Consider the following 26,076-nt stretch of genomic DNA (forward strand, 5'->3'; position numbering starts at 1 on the left):
ATTTCATACAGTATTTTACATCATAGAGCCACAGTCTAGGGGTATCTTTCTGACATATCTCTCCCAGACACTCAGTTCAGTGAGATAATTACTATTCTGTTTCCCTTTCATCATGTATCAACTGCCTCTGTGTCAGTGGTTGTTTCACAGACGCTATAACAAGGCTGCTAGGATTTGACGGCTCTGTCAATTAGCACCTGAGCTGATGGGGGATGGGTAAGACCAGGAAAGTGAAATTAAAACAGAAACGTGTGAAAAGTGAACAAATAAGAACTCTGCATTCACTATACACTATAAGTCTAAGGTATATCCATTGTGACATTGTATGTAGGATTAAGGGGCAGCACGCAGTGGCTGCTGGACGTAAACCTTAAGCTATGGGTTCCAATTAAGATAAATGTGCAATTTCATATTTCAAATGTTATCGTTAGCCTTTGAAAATGTCTGTAAATGACACAGTGGGTGCACATGAAAGGTTGCAGAGTCAAATTGTGACTTTTTCACGTCAATGCAAAGCAAAATTTTTCATGTGTAACCTTCTGAGCGTACTCAAGTATGTATGTACACATTTCTAATACTCACTTTACAGTTTGCTCATTACTGTATGCTCCAGCCAACAGCTTCCCCAGTTTCCCGCCTACACCCATCAGTTATCTCTATGTAAGTGTAAGTCTTCTGTTAAATAACATGCCAACAGAACGCAGCGTGTTCATTTGTCTTTGCTACCGCCACAAGTGTAAAATGCTTACGTAAATAAACACCTGGCTGGTAAACTGTTGTATAATTAATGTTACACCTGCTTTCATTTTTCACGCTGTTGCTTTAGACTTTAGATGTTAATGACTTTGGCCTTCATACGGATGAGAATCTGAGGCAGATCTGAAAAACAATGCAATTATTGTAACTAGTTTAAAAGTTGTAGAGACTTGCTGTAGTTGTTTATTAACTGAAGCTTTAAGGATAGAGGTTGTTATTGTGTGGTTTACAGACTGTCAAGCTGTTCAAGGAAAATCTTTGATTAGAATTGACTTGACTATTTTGTTTATTTCAATGTTGGTTCTACAAGTTCGATTTATTAGGAAAGTTAATCCAATATGAGTTTTATTGATTAAAAATCATTTCATGTTAATATCTGTAGTTGTCCATGTTTGGAGACGATGACTCACTCAGACAAAATTAAAATATAGACAAAGGAAAAGTGAAAAGCTCACACTGGTTTTTACAATAGAGGTTGTTACAATATGAGTAGCTTTTGCCACAGCAACCAGCCTGGTGCAGGACAGACCTGAAACAACAAACTGCATTATAAGCATTGTTAGCATCATTATACTTTTGGTTTGTGGGTGATTAAGAGACATTGTAAGGGTTTTCATTTCACTCATGGATTTGAAAGTTTTTTTGGATTTAAGTTCCTCACCCTGATTATGTCTTATTTAGCTGCTTCCTGGACCACTAGAGGGCAGCGCACGCACACCTATAATTTTTGTGCGATTTTTATTATGTTTAATTAGACTGCTACGATGATTTGTATCGGCGCAATATGAATCATTTAAAGATTTGTTTTATAACATTTATTCCCTATGTGTAGAATTTATTAGTTTCCAGCGAATCAAAATCCAGCAAAAATTGTGGTTTTTTTTTTTATTTTTATTATGAATGAATGAGACATGAATTCACAAGAAAAGAAAACAAATTAACAACAGTGACTGCTTTGCCAAACCCTGCAGGCACAGTGTCTGTAGACTCTTTTCAATATACTGTGTTCCAGTACCTGAAGTGGTAATCACTGAACAGCAGTGCACCAAGACCAGCAGTATCTGCAGTGTGCAGTACCATCTCTGAGCTGAGTTTCAGCAAATGATAAGAACAAATAATAAGAGCCATCAAATAGTAGAACAAAACACCTGCAGGACACATAACATAGACGAAGTGTAACACTACAAAACAGTTTTATTCAGCAAAATGAAAAATCCTCTCTTAAATTACTATAAAACTTTAGGCTTATTTCCATTGCTTGCAGCTGCATTATAATTTATTTTTTTGTTTTATTAATAAATGACTCAGGTGTTACTCAGGTTAATAAAACCACTGAGCATTACAATACAACTCTGCAGCTAGAAGGAAGATTCAGTCTCTTTTATTTTCTTACTGAAAAGTTCGGTATCAGCTGACTCATCAAATATGTGGTTCCAGAGGCAAAATTCTGCCACTATTTAGCAAAAAAATATAAACATATGCCAAACCTACCATGTAAACAACTATTGTTATAAGGGCAGGAAGCTGAAGAATGAAATGATTTTAGTAGCTGGTTAGCTGACAGGGTTCTGACATTCCATACTGATGAAGATGCATTGTAAATAAACAATATTACATACCCATCCAAACTGTAAAGAGATAACTAGTGTCATTTCTTTACCATTGAAATTATTGTAATCATTCGGTCCATTTGCTGTTTACAGCATAATTGTTATTTTATACATGTAGGCTATACTCAGTTGGCAGTTATCATTTGTCCTGTACAGTCACTGGAACAGCCAACTCATCTCTTACAGGTGGTAATAGTAAGGAATATGTCATAATGCACAATTAATACTAAATAAGTAAAAGAAAGGTTTCAAGGTTCATGTATTTATCATTTGAAACAGGGTTGTATAATAAGATGAGACTCCACCATTACATTTTTTTTATTACATCTTATTTATTATATAATTTTGTTTTGTTAAGTGGAATAAATGAAACGGCAACTAGCACTTCTCCATATACAATGTTATAAGACATTATAGAGAGATTACTTAAAATTTAGCTAAATATTAACATAGATAATAACATGTTCATGTTGAAACATTTCACTCAGTGTTATATATTTATAAAAGATGTTTATTCAGAAAGAATAAATGAAACTCATCATGCAAACATAAACTATACAAAAAAGGTCCCTGTAAATGTGCATTTAATGACATTTTTGACATTTTACAATTTTTGTTTGTCCCTGTTTTTTCACCAATAAAGAAAAAAGAAAAATGCTAACGCTTTTTAACAAATCTCTTTGACATAATCACATTTTTTTCACATGTAGAAACTTGAATTTCTCACACAGATTTTTTTTTTTACAGGTTTACAAGGGTTGGTTTACAACTAGAAACACTGGAATTATTTGTGAACATCACTCTACAAGTTCAAAATCATTATGACCCTAATTTGATATGCATGACTTATCATTTCTTGCTGGTTGTGGTTCTGGCCTGAGGTGGATTCTGGCTTCCCCATGAAAACATATAATGGTAAATGTGTATTCCAGTAAAATATTGATTAAATGTCAGAAGTGACAAATTAAAATATTTCTTAAATATTCATTTCATTTTGCATGCTTTTATTTTGAAGGTTGACGGTCAGCTGCGCCCAGATGACGTACCAGGAACAAATAATGTTCCTCCCTCAGAAATCACGGGGATGTTAGTCAGTTTCTGAGTTGTCTGACTGTTAGTGAGTATGTCAGCGAACGGCCATGAATTGGTCGGACAGAACCTTTCAGCTTTTTGCTAACGTCGGTTGTCTTATTGTCATGGCAATAACACTGTGTGTTGTTTTCATACTTTTACCTTGTGTTGACACCTCTGGTGAGTAACACTGTGCCAAAATGTGTGTACGATTGTGGAACTGAAGTTAATAATACTTATATTTTTTGTTTATTTCTAATGGCATTTGTAAAAGCATTCCAGTAAAGGGAATAATACAATTGTCCTTGTGTGTAGGTGTGAACCTGCGCTTTGCCTCCTATTATGGAGACCACATGGTGCTGCAGAAGTCTCCAGAGAGAGCTGTGCTGTGGGGTTACGGCCCTGAGGGTGCACAGGTCACTGTCTCCTTGTCAGGACCGATAAAACAGAAAACCTCACCAGTCAATGTGACAAAAGGTAAGTACAGCCAGTTGCTGTCAGACGGGAAGTTTATCCTGACATCTGCAGGGTGCTGATGGAAACAGAGGCCACACTAAGTGATCCTGACAGGAGCAGATATGGCAGAGACCCCACTTTTGTTTTAAAACTTATTTGGTTTTGGAAACCCATCTGCTGTTAATTCTATCACTGCATATAACATATCAGGACTGATGTGCATCCACCTTTTTCTAGAGCATATCTCGTGTTCCCAATAAATGAAATGCGTTGTAAATCTGTCTCCACGTATTTTCTTTTATTAACAGTTTTTTTTAAATAGTATTTATTTCATATAAAGGTATCTGGCGAGTCACCCTTGACCCTGTCAAAGCTGGTGGTCCCTACAGTGTGAAAGCAGCTACGCAGAGCAGCATGGCCACTCTGAAGGATGTGTGGTTTGGAGATGTTTGGTTGTGTGGAGGACAGAGCAACATGTACTTCAAAACATCCCAGGTAGGCTGAGCTACATGAACACCTGACTGTCTTTCTGATGAGTTAAATCAAGTTAACACAGTAAATGTGCTATAGAAGTCTGTCGTAAGGGTTGACTCTTGAATCAAAACCCTTTTGATTATATTGTCCACAAAACATAGAGGGTTAGTCTGAATTAAATTTACTTTATTCCTGGTTTAGTGCAACATAATTGGTTTCGAAGGATATTATCAGCGCCAGAAAGATGACTAACCAGATCTCTGACATGGAGAAAAAAGTTCTACCTTAGCTCTCATGGTCAGAAAAAATGGACAAACATGTTTATGGCAGGGGGCATTCTAGACAAAAATAATGTTCTATTTGATATGTATGTATTTATTCATATTTCATTGTTTAATGAACTCTCAAGTGATTTCCCCAATAGATTTTCAATGCATCAGAGGAGCTGGCCCTCGCAGCGAAGTATCCTCATGTGAGGATTTTCATGGCAGCTTTGAACCTGAGTGAAACTGAGCAGACTGATCTGATTCAAGTGGAACTTCCCTGGACTGTGCCCACAGCAAGTGAGACAATGATTTATTTATTTATTTATTCACATAATTATTCAAAGACTTAATTGCAGCTAAAGGTTTTGGTCAGGGGTATTAAACTGCAACTGAGGTGTGTAATAACAACTGCACGGTGTTCCTAAAGCGGAGCTACTGTTTAGTTACGGTCACAACATGTATCAACCATGATGCTACTTGTTTATGTGTGTGCTACCACCAACTTGCAGTTTATTGATTGGTTGATTAATAGGCAGGTGTATTTCCAGGGAGTCTGGCTGACTTTTCTGCAGTGTGCTGGCTCTTTGGACGTTACATGTACGAGTTTCTGAAGTACCCCATTGGACTGGTGGAGTCTTGTTGGGGAGGCACACCTGTTGAAGCCTGGTCATCGCCAAGAGCGCTGCAGCAGTGTGGACTACAGCGAACTAGAGAGAGGTAAAGATATGAAGACAACACTATTCAGCTAACCTGCAGCCTGGTAATTCTGCTCACAGGCAAGTGTATTAACTTTTCTGGTGTGTGATAAGCAAGAAGCGCTAACTTGCATTAACCGCACTGCTGCTACTGTCTGCATCTTACAATCCCCCAGTCCCAAAGACAGGAATTCTGTCTTGTGGAATGCGATGATCCACCCAATGCTCAACATGACCATCAAAGGAGCCATCTGGTACCAAGGTACGACTACCCGCACAGGTATCACAGGTACAGGTATGCTCTCTAAAGCCAAATACATCACATGTATCTATAAGGTTTTTCACACTTTCAGGTGAGGAGAATGCAGACTATCATCAGGACAAGTACAATTGTTCCTTCCCTGCTATGATTGATGACTGGAGGATGGCATTTCACCAGGGCTCAGAGGGGCAGACGGCTATTGATTTCCCCTTTGGGTTTGTCCAGGTAAGTTATTTTATGTATTTCACTAATACTACAGATAATAAGACAAAAAAAGAAACATTTATTATAGTGCAAGTTTTAATGTGCACTTTTTTTGAAGGCACTGTATAAAATTAAAAAATTTCTCACTTCGGTGCCCCCCAAAAAAGACAAGATGCTGTGGATAAAGTAAGACAGCCTTTGTATATATCATTTGGATTATTGTAGATCTGATCCATGTTTTTCTTTCTTGCCTTTACGTGCAGCTGTCCACCTACAAAAAAGACTCCACAGATGACGGCTTTCCGAACATCCGCTGGCACCAGACGGCAGACGTTGGCTTTGTCCCGAATCCACGGATGCAGCGAACTTTCATGGCTGTGGCTCTGGATTTACCAGATATAACATCACCCTATGGCACGTAAGGATCTGGCACGAGGAAAGAGCTCAGATGACACCTGTTCAAACCTTTCCGCTCTGTCTTCCAGTTAGTCTTTGGATAGATTTAAGATCCTTATAAACATCTATTAAGTGTTTCATGGACTTGCCCCTGATATGCTGCCAAGACACGGAAAGTCCCTGGCATATCTAACATCAACAGACTTTCTTGATGCACCATAAACCAACAGGGAAACTGCTTCTCTGCTGTTTTTCTTTATTAAAAGTATACAAATGTGATGATGTGACCTGCTTTTGTATTTAACTTTCAAGCTACCCATCTGTTCTTACAGACTGGTTTCTTTTCTGTTTTTGTGTATCAGGATCCATCCCCGGGACAAGCAGGATGTAGCTTACAGACTGACACTGGGAGCAAGGGCAGTGGCTTATAATGAAAAGGACGTGTCCTTCCTTGGACCTTTCCCCAGTCAAATCCTGTCCTCGCGAATGTATGTCAACATTACCTTCAACCAGTCTGTCTCTGTCACATACTCTAAAGACATCTTTGAGGTAAGGCTGGAAATGGTGGAGTCAGTGTGAATTAAGATTTCTGTCCCATAGGCACCCGCAGTAAAACAAAGTTAACACGTTGGCCTAAATAGTATGTGTAATCACACATCATTTAGGTCATACTGCTTTAGCTGCACATGAACTGATCACTATTAAACGGCATGTGTTGTACCTGAAGTTTGTCTGACCATTTCCAAGACAAACTAATTTCTTGCTCTGTAAATAATTGGACCCTCTTGTGTCCACCTTTTTTTTTTAATAAAGATCTGCTGCTCTGGGATTCAAGCTCCATGTGGGCCTAAGTCCTTCTGGGTTCCAGCTCCCATCACACAATGGGGTCCAACCACTGTCCAGTTATCTGCCAGCTTGTGTCCACCCAGCGATGAAGTAGCTGCTGTTCGATATGCATGGAGGGATTGGCCCTGTGACTTTAAAGCCTGTCCAATCTACAGCGCCAGTGGGATTTTACCTGCCCCTCCTTTTATTTTCAACCGCTACCCAGATAAAGGAAACATTTGGAAAAGCTACTGAAGCAGAAACTGCAAGAAGACAATGTGATTTTAAAAAAAAACACACACATTTGGTCATTCAGGTCAAATGAGCAGATTGGACAGATACCGTGCGGTAGGAGACTCACCATCGTGTTAGATTTATTCAAAAGATTAGTCTGGACACTGGACTAAACAGGAATGTATAATGTGGTTACACTTTATCATTTACAGTGCATTCGGAAAGGTTTCAGACACTTTTTAAAATGGATTCAATTCATTTTTAAAAAATAAAAGACAAATATTCCATTTACATAAATATTCAGACCCTTTGTCATGACACTTGCAATTGAGCTCTGCTGCATCTTACTTCTATCAGTGGTCCTTGAGATGCTTCTACAACTTGACTGGAGTCCACCTGTGCCTAATTGGACATAATTAGGAAAGGCACGCACCTGTCTATAGAAGGTCTCACGGTTGATGGCGTATGTCAGAGTGAAAACCAAGCCATGAGGTCGAAGGAATTGTCCATAGACCTGTGAGACAGGATTTTGTCAAGACACCGATCTGGGAAGGATACAAGAAAATTTCTGCAGCATCGAAAGTGGTCAAGAGCGCGGTAGCCTCCATCATTCTCAAATGGAAGAGATTTGGAACCACCAACAATCTTCCTAAATCTGGCCAGCCAGCGAAACCATGAGAAACAAAATCCTCTGGTCTGATGAAACGAAGAATGAACTATTTAGCCACAATTCCCAACGGCGTGTGTGGAGGAAACCAGGCACTGAGCATCACCTCATTACAACCAACCCTACAGTAAAACACGGCAATGGCAGCATCATGCTGTGGGGATGTTTTTCTTCGACAAGGACTGGGAGAGTAGTCAGGATAGAGGGAAAGATGGATGCAGAAAAGTATAAAGCAATCCTGAGTGAAAACCTTTTCCAGAGTGCTCTGGCTCACAGGCTGGACCTGAACCCAATAGAACATCTCTGGAGAGACCTGAAAGCGGCTGTGCACCGACGCTCCCCATCCAACCTGGTTGAACTTGAACGATTCTGCCAAGAAGAATGGGAGAAACTTCGAAAAGAAAGGTGTGCCAAGCTTGTAGGATCATTCTGAAGAAGACTTGAAGCCAAAGGTGCTTTAACCAAGAACTAAGTGAGGGGTCTGAATATTTATGTAAATGGGATATTTCAATCTTTTATTTTTTTTTTTATTAAGTCCATATGCACTGTATAAAATCTATGCTGTTAGAACCACTGCCAATAAATTGCTGGATTGTATGAATGTAGAAAAGTGTGACGGATGTATTTTTATTTTATCAAAACTCTGATTCAAATAAGTCCTTTTGACATTTGACACAAATAAATGACAAATCAGCAAATAAGTTTTTGTGGATGTTTACATTCAAAGCCAGAGCTTTTGCATTGGTAAAACAGAAAAACTGAATGAAATGCAATGAAATTATTGATTCATCCAAACATGATATAGAATTTTTTTTCAATTGTGAAACTTTAAATAGGGTACCAACAGTTAAATACCAATGCAATAGTGTGCCATCCACCAAAATGTGTACATGGAGCGCATACTAACCTTATTCTGTTTTTCCTGTGTAATCCCCAACTAGTGGAAAAACAAGCTCATACAATTTACATCTTAAATATACTGTCAAGTAGGACTCGCTTATACATACAGTAAAGAATGTAATTTTCAATACAGTGGTGTTGGGTTAGCATGTTAAGCACAGATCTAATTCATCTACCACATTCAGCATATCATCAACCATGCTAGCACTCATCCGCAGTGATGCTGTCTGGGGCTGGTTAGGAAGATGACATATAATAAATAGCATAAATTTGAGTTGTTATGCCACCATTTCAAGAATAATTTAACCAGGAAAAATTTGATGCCTTGTAAATAAGACCGTTAACAAGGATTAGGATCAGGTGAGGCTTTGATTTCACCAGTGCTGTCAGAATCAGGGGCTGAAGTATGACGTAGAGGGCTTCATGTTGGGGGAGGTCAGGTGATGCTGATGAGAGGAGCTAGGAGACTGCGGTGTCTGTCCTGAGGAAAGCCAGGTGGGAAAACAGAAGAACAGACACTGTCAATGTGATGAAGTGTGATGACTGCCAGCATTAGAAAATGCAAGAAATTACAAAAAATAGGAAATACTGTGATATAATTGCACAGACTTTTACTTTGAAAGGCTCATACTAACATCCTGTCACTCCTATGGGGAAGTACACTTATTTTTATATTATTTCCCACACAGGCCTGGTGAAGCAGTTGTTGAGGTTAGTTGTGTTATTGCCACAGAGCAGAGCAACATTGAGCAACATTGAGCTGAGACATTTTGACAGCAGTTATTGAAGAACAAGACACGGTTTCTCATTTGCTTGCCTGTAACCTTCTGACTATACAGTAATCCCAGCTGTTTAACCTAGATGCTTCCCCTTCCCCTGTATGTTTGAATGACACACCAGGTTTAATATACACTTGTAAACTTGTATTGAAGCAACCTGTGATGTGCTCCGTCTTGATGTTCTCATCAAAGCCCTGGTGTCTCTGGTAGGCCTCAAAGTTGACAGAGGCATCGTCCTCCGATAGGCTGTGAGGAACCTGGCCGTCACCAGGGCGACACACCTCAAAACGAATCCATCTGTAGCTAAATGAACAAGGTAAAATTATTAATACAAGATGATATGGTTCTAATAAAACATAAATTCACTGCACAATTTCTCTGCATAGTTACTTTGTCCTGGCTTGGCAGTGTTTTCCAGTTTCTTGTTTTCCTTGCTCCTGTTTTAAATGATCCAATAGTTTGGTTTCAGAAACATCTTTATCTTAATCATGAAACAGGGAACAACAGGTTCGAAAATATGTTTCAGTCTGTAAATAATTACTATGACTGATCTACGAAATTCCTTTATGGGCCCTTACGGTCTGGGAGACACTTCCCTACATTTCATGGGATTCCCAAAGTTGCACGACCAATGCAGATGTTGAAAATGCAGAGGTCTGTCTGTGTATATTACCATTACAAATAAATTACAAATTATGGCTGAGACAGCAAGTGATGCAGTCTTGGGTCCCAGCGAGCTGAAGAAGTTGGTCTTGCATGTTTTAGAAAACTTAACCTGTATTGACAGCAACAGTTGTTTGTTGTTTTAGTAACAAACACGTACACTGGACACAGAAGCAGAACGGTCCAGACTTTACTACACACACGTCTTCTGCTTTTCCCCTTAAACAAAAACGAAAGTCTAAAATGTTGTAAAAAAAACGAAAAACAAATATCATTCTTATTCTAAAATGATAATCTGCAAGTTAGAAAAGAGTGTGGATGTTGTGTAATGTAATTGATAGTCAACATTCAGTAATAAGAGTGAACTTACTTGGTACATTTACGTGCTCCTGGACAACTCTGGATGAGATTCTGGATGGTGGGGTGAGAGAAGCCAAAGAAGTCTGCTCCTGAAGGCACGATGGGCGCCACTGACTTGGAACTAGGAGATGGACATGTTGAATGAGTACACAATTAAATTAAAAGTGACACATCATTTTCTGGTGGACATTTGCTAGACTAACACCACAACCCGAGAACACAAAACCTGTACATGTCTGCTGTGTAATTTATGCAGATGAACAAATTCAATTTAATCCAAGCCTTTGTGGTGAAGGTCTTGTACCTGACAGATGCGATGGCCTTCAGTAGGTTGGAGTGGCACGTCAGGGCAGAGGAGGCCACGATGGCGTTTTGAGGATCTTCTTCAGGCACAATCTCAAACTGGGGGGACAATGTTGAAAATGTTGGAAAAAAACCTGCAGCAACCATGTTGTGTGACTGTCAGTAAAATATGTCCATTTCAAACTGGACAAAAATACAACTTGATCGCCAATGTAGTGTGTGTTTGATCTGAGCCATTTACTATTTTCATAAATACTTGTATTAACATGCATTTGCAAGGTTCAGAAGAATGATGATGGATATTTGGCAAAACTGACGACAATCACAACTGTGTGTGTTTACCTGTGGACCTGTTCCTCCATCCTTGATTTGGCAGGTGTAGAGGCACTGCTGGTCAGGGTTTTTCATGCTGGCAAAGACTCGTGTGCTGCAGAAGCCCACTGGGTAGATGGCACACTCGTCATGGAACAACATTCTGTCTGTGATTATCTGGAGAGCAGTAGATTTTTTTTTTTTTTTAACCATCAGTCTACACTCGGGATGGCCTGTTTAAGTTGTCAGAGCAAGAGGACTTCAGTTCAGAGGTTTACAATAACTGTACCATGGCAAGAAAAAAAGCACTGACCTCTCCCAGACTGTAGATCGTTAAACCTCCCAGTACGATGGGAAAGACGGGACGACCAGATGAGTCCAGAGGGATGGGCTGCACCAGCTTCCGTGACCCGTCTGCTAGCTTTCTCTTCTTAGACATCTTCTTTGGCACTGAACACACGAGGCAATAAAATGATTGGCCAACTGTCTCGAAAGGTGAATGCAAACCATTCAAATTCCCTCTATTATCATATATATATATATATATATATATATATATATATTATCATATATATATATATATATATATATATATATATATCATATCTATATATCATATTATCAATACGTGACCATAGCACTCACTCTCCTCCTTTCCATTCTCCCTTCCTCGCTCTTTCCTTTCCTTCTTTGGTTTCTTAAGAGGTCCCTCTTCCCCTGTCGACACCACTGACGCCATGTTATGCCCCCCAGACAGGCCTGAAGCCCCTGCAGGGCCTGAGGTTAATGCCACAGGCGGCACAGGTGGATGAGAGCTAGAGGTGGGTGTAGGTAGTATTTCCCCCTCTGACAACGACTGGTACTGCAACAACGACTTCAGTAAAAACCTGGAAATTAAAATAAATGTGCAAAAAAACAAAAATCGTCATAAAACTTCACCATATGGCACATCCATCATACAGTATAGAAGAATAACAAAAGAGGACAAAGCGGGATGACTGGGGTGGGTCCTTGCTGAACAAACCAGATGGCCAATAGCACTTTTTTTTTTTTTTTTTTAAGAACATTATGGGAATCATAAACATAGCTGGGGCATGTCCACTCACCTTCGCTCCTCCTTTGCTCTCAGAAACTTCTCTTCTAAGTGAGCGACCTCATCACAGAGAGCTGCATTCTCCTGTGGGCACAGCAGTATTCCAACACTGATCAGTAACGAGCCGCGTATCTGAACTGTTCCTAAGAGTAACTGAAATTGTATGAAGCTTCAACTGTTTTCCCAGTAATAGCTTAAAAATTAGTCACAAATATCATTCCATATATGCAAGATGTGAAAGAAAACCTACAGTAACTAGTTACATCTTTATATTAATCAATCATTCACTCACAAATATCATTGCACGGGCTGCTTTGCGCAGCCTGAGGTACTTGAGTCGGTACTTCTCATTCTGATTTTTTCGTGAACCTCTCTTCATCTTGGCCTTATGCTCTGAGGAACCGGTGGGGGATGGGAAGGCAGCTGCCGAGGCCCCTGAGCCAGAACCGCTGATGGTGTTCTGCTGCGGAGAGCTGAGGAAAGACTGGGCAGTGAAGGCCTGCAGGGCCTGCTGCCGCTCCTCATCGGTCTGGAGGCAGAGGAGGGGAGAGAAAGACAGAGATCTATTCATGTGTGCCGGTAAGTACCTGAGGCCTGAGCTTGTGTTGTCTTCAGGAGGGTGGATGGGAATACTGACTAAAATGTAGATGAAAAATTAACACTGATGTAGCTTGCACATAAATTGCTGTATGACAAACAATGAACGTTCGTGAAAACAAAATGTGCATGAGCTCGTTAAAAATAAAGAAATTAAAATAATGAAATAATTTCTATTCTGTTTAGGAAATAAACAGAAACTATCACATCTACATCTTCACTGCAAAAACACTTCGTATCCCAATTTTAATGATACTGAAATGAAAATTTCAATATCAATAAATTCTTTCTATGTGGTACAATTATACCAGGCAGTGATGTGTATCCAACTATAGTTCTGGGCCTAGGTCTTGTGTGAACAGTAATGCCTGAGTATTTATCCATGACAAATAACCTGGCATAAAAGGTCAATTCTTTTTCAGTATACCATAACATATTCAGGGTTTGTGTGAAATTGCCATTAGTATCCCAGTTAACTCACCAGCAGTGCAAAGACTCCGTTTCTGTTCTCAATCCTCTTGAATCTCCTGCTGCCTTTTTGTGTCTGAAACATATGTGAGACTGAGGCCAAATGCACGGGGCTGGAAAAGCCAAATCTGACTCCCAATTTAGATTAATTCCATCATTATTAGATAACAGCTGGTTCAACGCTTGTGCATGTGAGCACAGGGAATCCTTTGTTGTGATTACAGCAGTGCTCCTCTTTAAAATAGTGAAATAAGGTCAAAGAAGCAGGATGGAAAAACATGGAGCAAGAAAAAAATAGTAAAAGAAATACAGACGATGCTTGGACTGTATTAACTGAACAAACACAGATGCTGAATGGAGGTGCAAGTTATTATACTCAACAGCAGAGGTTGCTGTCAGGCTGAGTTTTAAACACCCTCCTTACCTCACGGTACATGACAGCCTCCAGACTCGATTTTGCACTGCCAAGGGGAGAGCAACATGATAAGCATTTGACATGTGAGCACATGGGTAAAAAGATGTATAGAAATTTGAAAGGATTGCTGTACTTGGATTGAACAAGTCCCCTGTCGATGATTCTCTGTTTAATTTCCTTTATGTGCATGGGACGTCCTGCCTCCTCCAAGACGATCTACACAAGAGAAAGTTTAAGACAAAACACACTTACTAACTTACAGCAGTTGATCATAGTAAATATTAATATAATAACACCACAATGAAATATAAGCATAAATGACAGACACCTGTGCAGCATCGAGCCATGTGAGGTTTGGTTTCTCTGCAATTTCACTGGGTGGCTCACTGCAAATAGAAGAAGTTCAGTATCATCAAGTGAAACATTATTTCATTTACTGGCACTTTCAAAATCATTAGCAATAAAATATAAAAATTTTAGATCACATACTCATTTATATTTTAGTAAAAAGAGTAGAGCTGTACCAGGAAACTAAGGAAGGTATTGTTTGTATGTTTTGAATTCAATAACTTGTGCAATTGCTTGATATCAAATGATGTGAGCAGACACATCCAGGCAAAGCCCTTCTCTGCTGCTAGTTAGGAGACAGGTGGTATTAAAACGGATTTTTTTTTTTAGATTTGATTCCCACCAGCTAAAGATTTTCATATGTTTTAAAATGAAATTATTTTGTACAACCTCTCCAGTGTTTCTGCAGTCCCAGACAGACTTGCAATGCTGTCCAGAGCAGGAAACAGAGAGTAGTTCCCCTGTCCATCAGCCTCCATCTCAGATTCAAACGTGTTGAGTGACTCCATAGGAGACAAGGACAAGCCTCTGCCCAGAGGAGAGAAGAAACGTCAATGAGAAATTTACAACCCAGCTCATCTTTCTGTCTGCAGACACATCATACACTCAGCTAGAACAATATTGGCAACAAGAAGACTGTAAGCAAGGCACTCAAACCAGAAACCTGCTTATACAGTGGAGCTAAGACTTGCTAAGTGCACACAGCTGCTGATAACATAAAACACAAGAGCAAAGGTTATGTAGAAGCAAACACACACACACACACCTCAATTAAACTGCAGCAAACCAACAAGCCCACTTCTTTCAGTTCGTGCTCCGGACTGTTTGTTTCCGTGTGTCAACCGGAACTTTTAGTCGCCTTCATCGCATTGTTTACATACAGAGAAGCTAAAGGCTAACGTTAACCAGCTAGCAGCAGAATCCGTCGGAACTATCGTGATACTGTGGAGCTGTGCACAAAACAAATAATTTCAGTAATATGTTTCAAAACGAAACTATCTACAGTAAAAAAAAATAAAGAAATAATAAAGAAAAATGTCGATTACGAAGGGATCGACAAAGAAACTAAAGGCAGTGGTTTCCATCGGACATTTTTTACCGAGGGTACTTTTACCGGATATCCGGTTAAATTTGTTTTTGAAGCGAGATCACAATTAGAAAAGTTTTGGGTTTTTTTCTTTTCTTTTTCTGTCTTTCCTCAGACGATATAATTTGTGCCCAGATTTAATTTAGACATTCAAATTTTTCTCAACTGCAACTCTTTTCTACATCATTTCTAAACACCCTTTCACTGTTGGTGTATTTTGTCTTCTAATACCTCACATCTGAGTACTTTAACTGCTTCTGTTAATTCCCTCTCTAAAGGATGATTTGTGTTTCTCTGTCAAGGTGTTGGTGTGAATGATACATACCTGTGGAGTTTTGATAACCACTGTATGTAGCCATAGATCTCTATTCACAATGCACCTGTGCTTATGTTCGACCAGCTGCAGGTGTACTGATAGCATGATGATCTGAAAATCTTTCTGTAAGGTCAAAATAACAAATCATATTCCCTTTACTTTGATTTTCTGTTTTTACTTTTTCTGGCACCACCAGTGTTTCTAAATCATAACTTTCTTCATATCTTTTGTCACTGACCTACAAAATGACCTACACTATATGGGACAGACCTAAATGTTTGTGTGGTTGTTTTATTGTGCGAACAACACACAGATTAAAGGGACATCTTGCAGAGCATAAATATGCCACACCTACATTGAGGATGGACTGTCCTGCAGTAAAATACAGAGTCCTTTAGATGCACGAGTGAGGAAAAACTCGGCCCATTTTCTGTGTACTGAGAAATTAACATCTCTAAACTAAATTACACTAGAATTATTGCCTATTTCTGTCATGGTGGCAGGCAGTAAAAGGGTTAGATTTCCCATAAATGTGATTTAAATGGTTATTTCCAGTCCAACAGTCTTTTTGTAAGACCATCAAAGGTCATTACTAATTAAATTGTTGGTTCACCCAAATAACAAAAGAAGTATTTTCTTACGTATCCCTTGTTATGCAGCCATGCAGATAGTGTTAGTTTTATCTGCTGGAGTTTTGAGATAATGTTTTTTTTCCCCTTCCTCCTATCTAATACAGTGGAGGTGATTGGAATTTACTTTGTAGGGTTTTAACAGCAACATTGTGGACAGTTTTCAGCTTTCCACTGTCCAAATAATACATTTTGACAGCATGTTCTGATGATATCTGGAGTATACATTGTTTTTGGAAAAGAGATTTTGCTCTTGTGTAATGCTGTAAAGACATCACAAATACAATTCAATTCACTGCATTGGAGTGGCTGCAGAAATCTCAGAGATAGATATGTCACAACCTGGGAAATTGAATCTAAAATTATCTGCACAACTGAGTACCACTACAGATAAGGGAGAAAATATCTTGTTTTGGTGAACCAACCCTTTAAAGCTCCCCCACTCTCATTGATCGTATCTGCTGCACTCTTTTAGCTCCTTGGCCTTAGTTTGTTGTGTGCTTCAACCTGGATTCTACTGTGTGTGTGCACAACAAACTATAAAATCCTTATTTTATCCATGTTCATGAAACAGTAGTGACTCAGCTCTCTTTCTATATTGGATCTCCTCTCATGTGGCTAAACAAACCCTGTGGTCCTAATTCTAAAATTGCTGCATACAGGGAAAAGACAGGGTTATTTCACAACATAACAGTTGAGACATGATCAAGAGCAACTAATGGCTTAAATTGTTTGTCTACTTTTTTTCTACTTCATAACCAAAGTACAGTGTATTCAAATAAGAAAATCATGCATGTTGAGCCCTATCATGGCTAAAAGGGACAATGAAATTGCAGAGGAGCTTTTGCATAACTCCATCTTGACCTTTATTTGTAATCCCGGGATGTCTTAACTCTTATTTTACACCCAAAAGTGTGCAAACATGTCTTAGCAAATACAATGACCATCAGTATGTTCCTTTGCAAGTTCCATACATGAATCAGAAGCATTTTCAAACAGGTCAAAGATTATTTACAGAATTGATCAAATGATAAACATTTACTGACCTTTGCCTCTGCTGTACGTCAGCAGCCAAGCAGTAGTTAGACTACAAAACAACATCTGTCTCTATGAACTGTTCCCCACATCATAAGAAAGCATGCAAACTGCAGTTACATTTAGGGAGTTCGACAGTTGTGTCTCAGTAACAGTTGAGCCAGCCGTAGTTGAGCAGTACACGCATCACCCTCTTGTATGGCATGTAGTACTCACTCTGTCTGGGTCCATCTGAGAAATAAATATATCCTGTGGGAGGGAAGATTCATTTTATATGCGAGTATGCAGCTGAACTTTCAGACAAATTAACAGATTTTTTGGACATTTTGTGCAATAAAATACATAATATTCACATTATAGTACAAACAACTTATATCCATCCAGCAGATATGGAGTAATATTAGCATTCATTTGTTTGAAAGTTACTCCTTCAATATAAAAATAATGACTAGTATAGCTTACAATATAATGCCAGATTTTTGTTTCTGTCATTCTAACCAAAGGTGATTCTTGACCAGTAAGAAGTGAGTTAAATGTGAATAAATATTTCTCACCAAGATTCTCAAAGGCTGCATCTACTTTGGAGCCGATGCCAGGGAAATCCCACGTGATATATCTTGGGTATCCATAGTCCATTTGGTTTCTGCTCTCATCGTAGCTGCAAGAGAGAAAAGTGAGACACTCTTACTCTTACTCTTTTTGTGTTCAGCCATACCCAATTAATGTTTCAGTGATCAGTTAACATCTCTGTTATTTTCATTTTTATCCACTAAAAACCAATATGCACATGTCGTGAATAACAATAAAATCTGATCATGACCAATGCTCACCTCCAATACTGGCTATTCACAAAAATGAGTGTTTTTCTCGTTGTTGGCACATAAACAGCTGCATCAACCTTACTGACCGAGGAGGGGAGGCCGAGGTGGGTGATAGACTTTGGATACCCTGACATTATTGTCTTTGCATAAGCCTTTATGCCCCAGTATTGATTACCTGTAGAGAAACAGTTGCAGGTTATTCTTGTACAGCTTCACAGCACTCATCGCATTCACTACAATCCACAATCAAACCGAACAAAACCGTTTGAAAATTACCTTCAAACAGATACACCACATCCCTGTGTGGGACTTCAAAGGCAGCATCAACATAATTGATCCTAGACCATTTTGCGTTCACTCTAGTCAAAGAGATTCCTTGGATGGTTGAACTTTTTCTCCAGTAGTATCTGGTAAGGCATTTAAATTAAAATGTAAAAAGATGTAGGACTCATGTTCTAGATGAATACACTGATTATCATACTTTCAGAATATACCCGTTTTTAAAGAAGAACAGATCTCCCCGGATGGAGGTAGCAGCGTCAAACACCAGCCCGCGGTTGCACTGCTCATTTCGGGGGTTTGGTTTTTCCGTTGGGTCCTCTGGCTCTGGTTCAGGCTCTGGTTCAGGCTCTGGTTCAGGCTCTGGACGTGGTTTTGGTTTTGGTGCTGGTGTGGGCACTGATGAACGGCTTCCTGGGAGATGGAGTGGCAAAATTAAGAGTGACTAAACTATAATAATCAGCCATCATAAAGCAAACGACCAACGACATAAATAAACTAAAAGATGCACTTTTAGGACCTTAAGCTCTTGTTTAAAATCAGTCTGACGGTAAAGTATACAACCCACATTAAATATAAAATGGCTCCAATTCCTCTGCTGTTCATTGTATGGAAATGTAAATTGCAAATTGCAAACTGCAACACATGGAATTTGTTTAGTGGTTGAATAGAGGTTTCTGTCATGTGGTGCAAATAAAGACATATTTGAAGTTCAACAATTCAGCTTGTTTTTTTCCTACCATAAAGGGCTTGAACCCCTCGCCTGTCATCGTCTGGTAGCCTGTACCCGTTTGTGTTGACGTATTGATATGTGGGGTACATCAGCGCGCGTCTGTCCCTGGAGTGATCCAGGCCCAGAGCGTGGCCGAACTCATGGGCCGCCACCAACAGCAGATTCACACCTGAACACAACAATAACAACGTGAATGGATTTTATACTTCTTCCTCAGTGGACAGGGGAGCTTCAGCTTCACTAAAATAACATGGTGGAGTATATTTACCTCTTTGGGTAAGAGTCCAGGTTTCATCATCGTCAAAATGTGTGTCCCCTCCCTGACCTTGTCCAGGAGAGTTAGCATGAGCCAAGACTCCACCCGATCCGTCAAAAGGGTAAAAGTCTCCATGATCTGCAATAACACAAAGGAGATAATGTAATCTACAATTTTAGAGTTCAAGTCTGTACTTGCATCCAGAGACAAGGATTCCCATAAACCAAGAGATCAGCTGGCATCAGTGATGAAAAAATAATCAGGATAAATAACGTGTCTAAGGTCAGATTTCTGTAAAACAAGGTGATAAATTTGGACTTTTTTATTGTTTTATTTATTTATTCCTGACAGAGGTTGCAACCGTGTTTAAAAACTTCTTATTTCATCCAGACTCACATCCACCCTTGAAGAGGATCATGATGTCCGCAGAGCCGGTGTAGACCTGTTTGAAGTCCAGTGGGATGACATCACTGTAGAGCTGGAAAGCCTTAGCAATGGTTGCATCAGCCTGACTCTGGGTCAGATCTGGAGTGTACTGAGTGATCCTGTTCAAATCATATATGGTTATCATCATTATCATCCTCATTGTTGTTGTTCATGTTTAAATTCTCAACCACCTGAAATACAATTATGTAACTACTGACAATATTATAACCTCCTCTGGTTCACTTACCTGTATGTAATTAGCCTTTTCCTCCATTTGGGTTTTCCAAAGAAGTGTCCATATCGGCTGATGTCTGACACACCACACCTCGGGGCTTTCATCACCTCCACAGTCTCTTTATTCAAGACGCCAGTCACCTAGTGGTCAGACGATGACATGAGGTAACAACAACATAGAGATGCTTAAAGTGAAGTTTGAAACATGTTGTCATTTTTGCTGTCTGCTTAATGATTCCTGTGATGTATCCCTTGTCAGTACTTAAGTTATTAGGAGTCATATTATATTTCGTTACAAGAAAGCAATATTTTAGAGATCTGTCTCATGTGTTTTATCTTTTTAATCCATGAAATTGAGATGAGCTTTTCTTTCTTCATACATGCTCACTCAGGTGATATGAGCACTGTTGAAAATAGAATATTTGATTCATTGACTGACGTAAATACCTCCAGGCCAAAGAAAGCTTGCATGGCCTGCAGGTCCTGGTTGAAGGAGTCATTGGTGATGCTTCGCATTGAGGAGTTTGTCATCCCAACATCACCATAGAACTGAGAAAGATATCCCTGACACACAGAGGGGAAACAGGGTTTAAGCAAAATACAGAATACACAATCTGAGCCTTAAATCTATTAGTCTCACCCATGTCTTCTGATAGCTCCTCACTGCTAATATATATATATATATATATGCAGAACATACCTGAGCCAGGTCTTCGTCCTCTGGTGAAACCGTTGGAGCAACAGTAGGTGCAGCTTGACAAAGTGCCAAACAACCCAGCAACACTATCCAAAAATCAATGAGAGACATCTTGTTGAAATGTTTTCTTCTCAACCATCCACTCTCCTCTTATAAATGCGGCCGTGACAGCTTGGTGTGTGTGTCCTGCTGATAAAAGCTGAATAGGAGCTTTCCAGTAAATGTTAAAACAAGCCAATGCCAGAAGGGGCAGGAGAGTAAAGAGGGGCCCCAATGATAACACAGTGGGAGGAGAAGATACGATCAGTTTAACTTCACCTTTGAAACATCTGTGAAGCAGTTAGATTGTATTTTGGTCTGTTGTCTTCTTGCTTTTTCTTTTAGTGAGATGTTTTTGGTTTTATCCAAACATTTACAATTTTCTTTGTTGTGTGATATTTTTGTATCATTTGTCACATTTGAGTAGTATATTATATTTGAGTGAATATACTGTAGATGCATGTGCTTTATCAGCTTATACCATACAAAACTAAGCTGCAATAGTAAGGAGCACACAATGTAATGAGACTGATCTGCTTAATTTGACCCATTTTATATTATGGTCTTTGGTAGAAAACAGGAACATACACCTACAATCTGCCCCTCATCCCGATTGTCAAATTTAAACATGAACAAAATTATCTGTCAAAAAAAAAACATTGACTTACTTTACCTATTTGTTGTTTTTTTTCAGTGTTCTCTTTTTGATAACCTTCTGATGTGTGCTGACCACAGTCCAGTTTGGTGGGTAAACATGAGTGTGCTGTTTGCAGATACCGAACGTTACATGACTTTATCTCTAAGCACTGATTGAGGCTAAACTGAGCCTTAAAATGAGTAATCGGGACTTCTGTAATTTTGTGATGTCACAACAAAACAATCACCACCCTAGCCATGTCCCAAGCCCAGCTAAACCCACTATCCAACCTGAGTGTCATGGTTTGCCATGGCAGACACTTTTTGTTAGTTTGTTTGGATTTTGTCACTTCCTGTTTTATTTTGTAGTTGGTTTCCTTGTGTGTCTTAATGTTTTTACTTCCTGTCTTGGTCCTGTTTTTCTGTGTGGTGATTGTCTGCCCCCGCCTTAAGGTGTTTCAACTGTGTTCAATTATTCTCGCCCCCCTTGCGTCTATATAGTCATTGTGCTCCCCTTTGTCTGTGTCAGTTCGTCTGTTCATGTCTGGTTATTCCCCCAGCTGTTCATGTCTGGTTATTCCCCCAGCTGTTCATGTCTGGTTTGTCCTCGGTCTGTTCATGTTGCCTGTTCGAGCGGCTGTGGTATCCCCTGTGTCTCCAGTTATTGTTCCTTGTGTGCCTTCGTGCTTCGGTTTCCTGTTCTGTTGGTTCACTCGTTTTGTAAGTTCTTCAGTTGATAAACATTTTTGGATTGATCCCTATGTGTTGGCTGCATTTGGGTCCAGCCTTTACCCGCACCGTGACACTGAGATAGTTTTTGGTTCTTAAAACCACAATTATATCTTCTTATGGATATTGACTCTTAAAAGAAAATACAGGAAAAGTATAAAATATGGGACCTTTAATGCACCTGATGATACACTTGCACTTGATTTTCACATTAAAAGTCTTCTGTACCATACATACAGGTACACACATGCCTCAAAAGTCTTAACTGTAATAATTTCAGTCAAATACATAATGTTAATAATTATTATATTATTATTATATATGACCTTTTATTTCTCTCTTGACTATACACAAGATGTATTCCCATTAACAATTCAACTCACTCCACCACTGTATCAGCTGTATCTACATCCCAGCCAAGAATTTGCTGGAATTATATTCACCACTCGCTTTTGTCTGAAGTGAAACTGGCAGGATTTTAACCCACTGAGGAGGAAGATGCTACCTGTCAACAGAAAATCACACATAAAAGAGTTAAAAAAAGACTCTATTTCTTGTCATATGTTAATTGTGTGTGCATGTCAAGTGTGTTATCCCCTCATGTTGAATTGAGATGTGAACAGCAAAGTTCAGCTGTAAATAGAACATTTCTACTTCAGTAACACATTGTTCTAAAACTGGTGAAAAGTGGTGTTTTCAGTATAAAAGTGTGTCCAGTGCGGTAAGCCCCACCCGTCCACCACCTAAACCCGGTAAAAACAAGAAATTACAACTTCTATTTCAGCTGTATTCTATTTGTATCCTGTTGCTCAGGTCCGCATTATACAGAGTTCATGACCATAACTGTGTTTCACTGTTTTCTTTACCATGCAACTTAAAGGCGGCGTTGACCCTCTTCGGGATTCCAGGCCAGTCTGTCTGGATGAGTCTGGGGAAGCCCGGGTCCATCCGTCTCTTGCGTTCATCATACCTGAGGTCGGATCATTCATATTCGCTTGTTTTGTTCATCCAGTTCATACTAGAATATTTTTCCCCGTTTGGGTATGGACATTGTTACCTGCTAGAGTGCAAACGTCTTTTGATGTCTGTTATTTCATGCATGCTCATTTACCCAATGTGATGAGATGTTGATAATGTATCCAATAATTTTGAGTTAATATTAGTTCATATTAATGAATTATTTTGACACTATGTTCATATTCGATTGCTTTTTTTTGTCGCTCACATTACAATAAACTGATAATCTTTTGGTTCTGGACTGTTAGTCAAAAGAAGACGTTTGAAGACGTCACTGGGGCTTTAAGAAATTGTGAGGGACATTTTCACTATTTTCTGACATTTTATAGACCAAAACTTTCATAGAATAATCAAGAGAATGATTGATCGATTCATAGATGATGAAAATAATCATTAGCTGCAGCCCTAGATTAATTTGCTTAGTATGGCATTGAAACTGAATGAGCATGAAAAAGCCTCATTAGGTGGCTGTTTGATATTGGAATATTTTCTCTCACTTCATCTGTAACTTCTCCTGTTTTTTTATTTGCTTGTATGTGATTTTTTTTTTTTTATGTGAAGCAAGTTGGCCTTTAAAAAAGGGTAACTGTAATAAAAATCTCCTGTGAAGAAAACTGTTTTCCCATATTCACTGACATGCACGGCAGCGTCGACCTGCCTGATTCTGGAGGAGAAGCCGTACTCGTAGATGGAGCCGGCACAACTTCTCATCTCATAAGCTGTTGAACCACCCAGTACTTATGACCTGGAAAAACACAGCCATGTCACTGCATTTTGGGACACTATGAAAAACAGCAACATACCACAGGCACTGCCAAACTCAATGAGCCTCTTGCATGAAGTGCAACACTTAAGTTGCACAAGGCTGTAATTTGGGCTCAACGTTGTGCTCTCCTACTGGAAATCGAGCCTTGTCATGCTGACAAGGCCTAAGTGATGCTTTGCAGACTGCCCATTACTCTACCAGTGAATATGTACGCCACGCCTTTGGCAGGGATGTCATAAGCGGCATCAACATGAAAACTGATGCTTGGTAAATATGTGCCGCTGCGGCCCTCTCTCAGGCGACTCCAACAGGATGTCCCTGTTGTTCTCATCCACATGTACCTGGACTTTTTTGGATCCCAAGCACATCATCTCTGGATAGAGAGTACTGTGTACTGCTGTGATGCCTGTAATTGGGGTACATGATAGCAGAGGGGTCCTTGGAGTGAGTCAAACCCAGTGAGTGGCCGAACTCATGAGCTGCAACAGCAAACAAGCTGTAACCTGAAATACAGCAACAGTGTCCAATTAGTCACTTTAAGAGGTAAATTAGCACAGGATTACACTGAAAACTGTTGCCACACTGCTGTCTTTGGGTTTGAGAGCTTCACTTCGAGCCACACCCTCATGGTGCAGCATTGATTTACATATTCAACAAACATACTGCACTAAGATTGCACAGTTTTGACAATCTGCAACAAATTTTTATATTTCATCAATTTCATCTGGTAGATGCTTTTATCCAAAGCGACTAACAGTAAGTGCATTCAAAGCATCTGAGAGCAAGAGCTAGATATCATGAAATTAAGAGTGTATCCTTTATGTATATTTTAAACCAATAAATAAACCAATAACTCAAGATTTTTATTCAGACAAATGAGCAAAGTAAGTGAGTGTCAGCAAGGTTTGAGATAAAATCCCGACTGACAAACCTTGCCCCCCTGCCGTCCATGTTTCATCCTCATCAAAGTGCACGTCTCCTCCCATCCCCTCTCCAGGCTGAAAGGCGTGAGCCAGCTCACCGCAGGGTCCATCAAACGGAGAGAAATCTCCATGAGCTACAACAGAACGAGTGAATGAACCAGGGTTTCCAGGAAAATCTGATTTACACTGTTGCAAAAATATCCCATCTTCTCCATCTTTTTTGGCATGATTAACCATAATTAACATAAGTGTTGAGTGTATTTTAAGCGGCATTGTAACTCCTCAGAAGTGATTTGCAGATTTACTTCTGCGGGCGAAGGAGAAGACTATATCAGCTTTGCCATGGCTGACTTTTATGAACCTCAGTGGTGCTGCATCGATCCACATCTTCAGGGCTGAACAAAAGGACTTTGCCACATCCCCATTCTTCATGTCTGGAGTGTATTTAGCAATCCTGTGTGCCGGTAAAAGATGGACCAACAACATGTGAGAAAATGACCATTTTACAATATTACAGTAATCAGTAAAAACCAGAATGATTAAAGTATGTATTAGAAAACTATGAATGTTTTTGAGTCGACGCAAAACATCTCACATGTATGTGATGGTGTGGTTCTTCCATTTAGGCTTTTCAGGGTAAAAGCTGAAGTTTTCCACATCTGGAACACCACACCTCGGCTCCCTCATCACATCCAGTGTATGAGGGTCCAGGTGTCCCGTCTCTGTCAGACCAAAGAAATTTTGCATTTCTCTGATCTTCTCCTCCATGGCTGACGTGGACCGAATCCGTCTCACTCACACTCTGTCTCTGCTTCTGGGGTTCAGGTTATAGAACCTCCTGTTGTGAGAGGAGGGTTAAGTCTATGTTCATATGAGATGCCAAAAAGTATTTATACTATAAATGGTGTTTTATATGTTTTCTGCGCCACACTACGCAGTGTATGACTGATGAGAGGTTACAGCAGATGCATTTTCTGATACAAAGACATCGGACTGTTCACTATTTCTACAAATCATTTTCTGATAAATAAAAAAAAAAAATGTTTCTAATAAATGCATATGAGGTAGATCACCTATTGACCTCAATTGTTAAATGCATGTTGCAAAGAAATGAGTATTGAAGGAGCTTTTGCTGTTTAGAGAAAAAAACTCTCACCCCCACAGGGTGAGTGCAGTGTTCAAAATACTCAAAAGACCAGTGAATGTCCACACCAAAAAATTTAGTTCAAATTGTTTAGTGAATCTTTTCAGCAAGCAATGAACAATTACAGAATTCTGGATCAGATGTGCCTTTTCCTA

The 26,076-nt window shown here is 39.4% G+C and overlaps 4 protein-coding genes across 6 annotated transcripts in view; 1 reads left to right on the forward strand and 3 right to left on the reverse strand.

The window, feature by feature from the left end:
• Positions 1-3,424: 3,424 nt before the first annotated feature.
• siae (sialic acid acetylesterase) lies at positions 3,425-8,617 on the forward strand. 2 transcript variants are annotated; one of them, XM_023420448.2, is made up of 10 exons: positions 3,425-3,617; positions 3,753-3,914; positions 4,234-4,388; positions 4,792-4,930; positions 5,170-5,350; positions 5,505-5,590; positions 5,682-5,815; positions 6,058-6,212; positions 6,553-6,739; positions 7,004-8,617. In XM_023420448.2, exons 1-10 carry the CDS (start codon positions 3,506-3,508, stop codon positions 7,268-7,270), a joined length of 1,578 nt encoding a protein of 525 aa, XP_023276216.1. In that variant the 5' UTR covers positions 3,425-3,505; the 3' UTR covers positions 7,271-8,617. The 2 variants fall into 2 exon arrangements, with proteins under 2 accessions (XP_023276216.1, XP_023276217.1); XM_023420449.2 differs by having other exon boundaries at positions 5,182-5,350.
• On the reverse strand, positions 8,530-16,873 carry tbrg1 (transforming growth factor beta regulator 1). Of its 2 annotated transcripts, XM_023420446.2 has the most exons (16): positions 14,921-16,873; positions 14,545-14,682; positions 14,135-14,192; positions 13,940-14,022; positions 13,816-13,852; positions 13,405-13,467; positions 12,619-12,855; positions 12,340-12,410; positions 11,879-12,120; positions 11,547-11,683; positions 11,264-11,410; positions 10,923-11,020; positions 10,629-10,739; positions 9,986-10,032; positions 9,753-9,898; positions 8,530-9,297 (listed from the first exon to the last, which is right to left on the reverse strand). In XM_023420446.2, the coding sequence occupies exons 2-16, from the start codon at positions 14,661-14,663 to the stop codon at positions 9,253-9,255; spliced, it is 1,641 nt and encodes a 546-aa protein (XP_023276214.1). In that variant the 5' UTR covers positions 14,664-14,682; positions 14,921-16,873; the 3' UTR covers positions 8,530-9,252. The 2 variants fall into 2 exon arrangements, with proteins under 2 accessions (XP_023276214.1, XP_023276215.1); XM_023420447.2 differs by lacking the exon at positions 9,986-10,032.
• A 155-nt stretch (positions 16,874-17,028) lies between these two features.
• On the reverse strand, positions 17,029-20,899 carry LOC111665424 (collagenase 3-like). The gene is made up of 11 exons (XM_087177756.1): positions 20,671-20,899; positions 20,418-20,534; positions 19,984-20,111; positions 19,707-19,855; positions 19,323-19,448; positions 19,062-19,223; positions 18,537-18,735; positions 18,319-18,449; positions 18,052-18,217; positions 17,776-17,879; positions 17,029-17,470 (listed from the first exon to the last, which is right to left on the reverse strand). Exons 1-11 carry the CDS (start codon positions 20,776-20,778, stop codon positions 17,367-17,369), a joined length of 1,494 nt encoding a protein of 497 aa, XP_087033882.1. The 5' UTR covers positions 20,779-20,899; the 3' UTR covers positions 17,029-17,366.
• Positions 20,900-21,698: 799 nt separating this feature from the next.
• The window catches only part of mmp20a (matrix metallopeptidase 20a (enamelysin)), a 4,832-nt gene continuing 454 nt past the window's right edge, over positions 21,699-26,076 (reverse strand). The window contains 9 exon segments of the mRNA XM_087177757.1: positions 21,699-22,576; positions 22,938-23,044; positions 23,678-23,802; positions 23,805-23,833; positions 24,053-24,205; positions 24,208-24,357; positions 24,786-24,911; positions 25,083-25,231; positions 25,373-25,638. Of these exon segments, the coding sequence (XP_087033883.1) occupies positions 22,467-22,576; positions 22,938-23,044; positions 23,678-23,802; positions 23,805-23,833; positions 24,053-24,205; positions 24,208-24,357; positions 24,786-24,911; positions 25,083-25,231; positions 25,373-25,638 (1,215 nt within the window). The 3' untranslated portion in view covers positions 21,699-22,466.

The sequence above is a fragment of the Seriola lalandi genome, unplaced genomic scaffold, assembly GCF_002814215.2.
Source record: "Seriola lalandi dorsalis isolate HSWRI2012SDOR001 ecotype SW California unplaced genomic scaffold, Sedor1 jcf7180002054642, whole genome shotgun sequence".
NCBI lineage: Eukaryota > Metazoa > Chordata > Actinopteri > Carangiformes > Carangidae > Seriola > Seriola lalandi.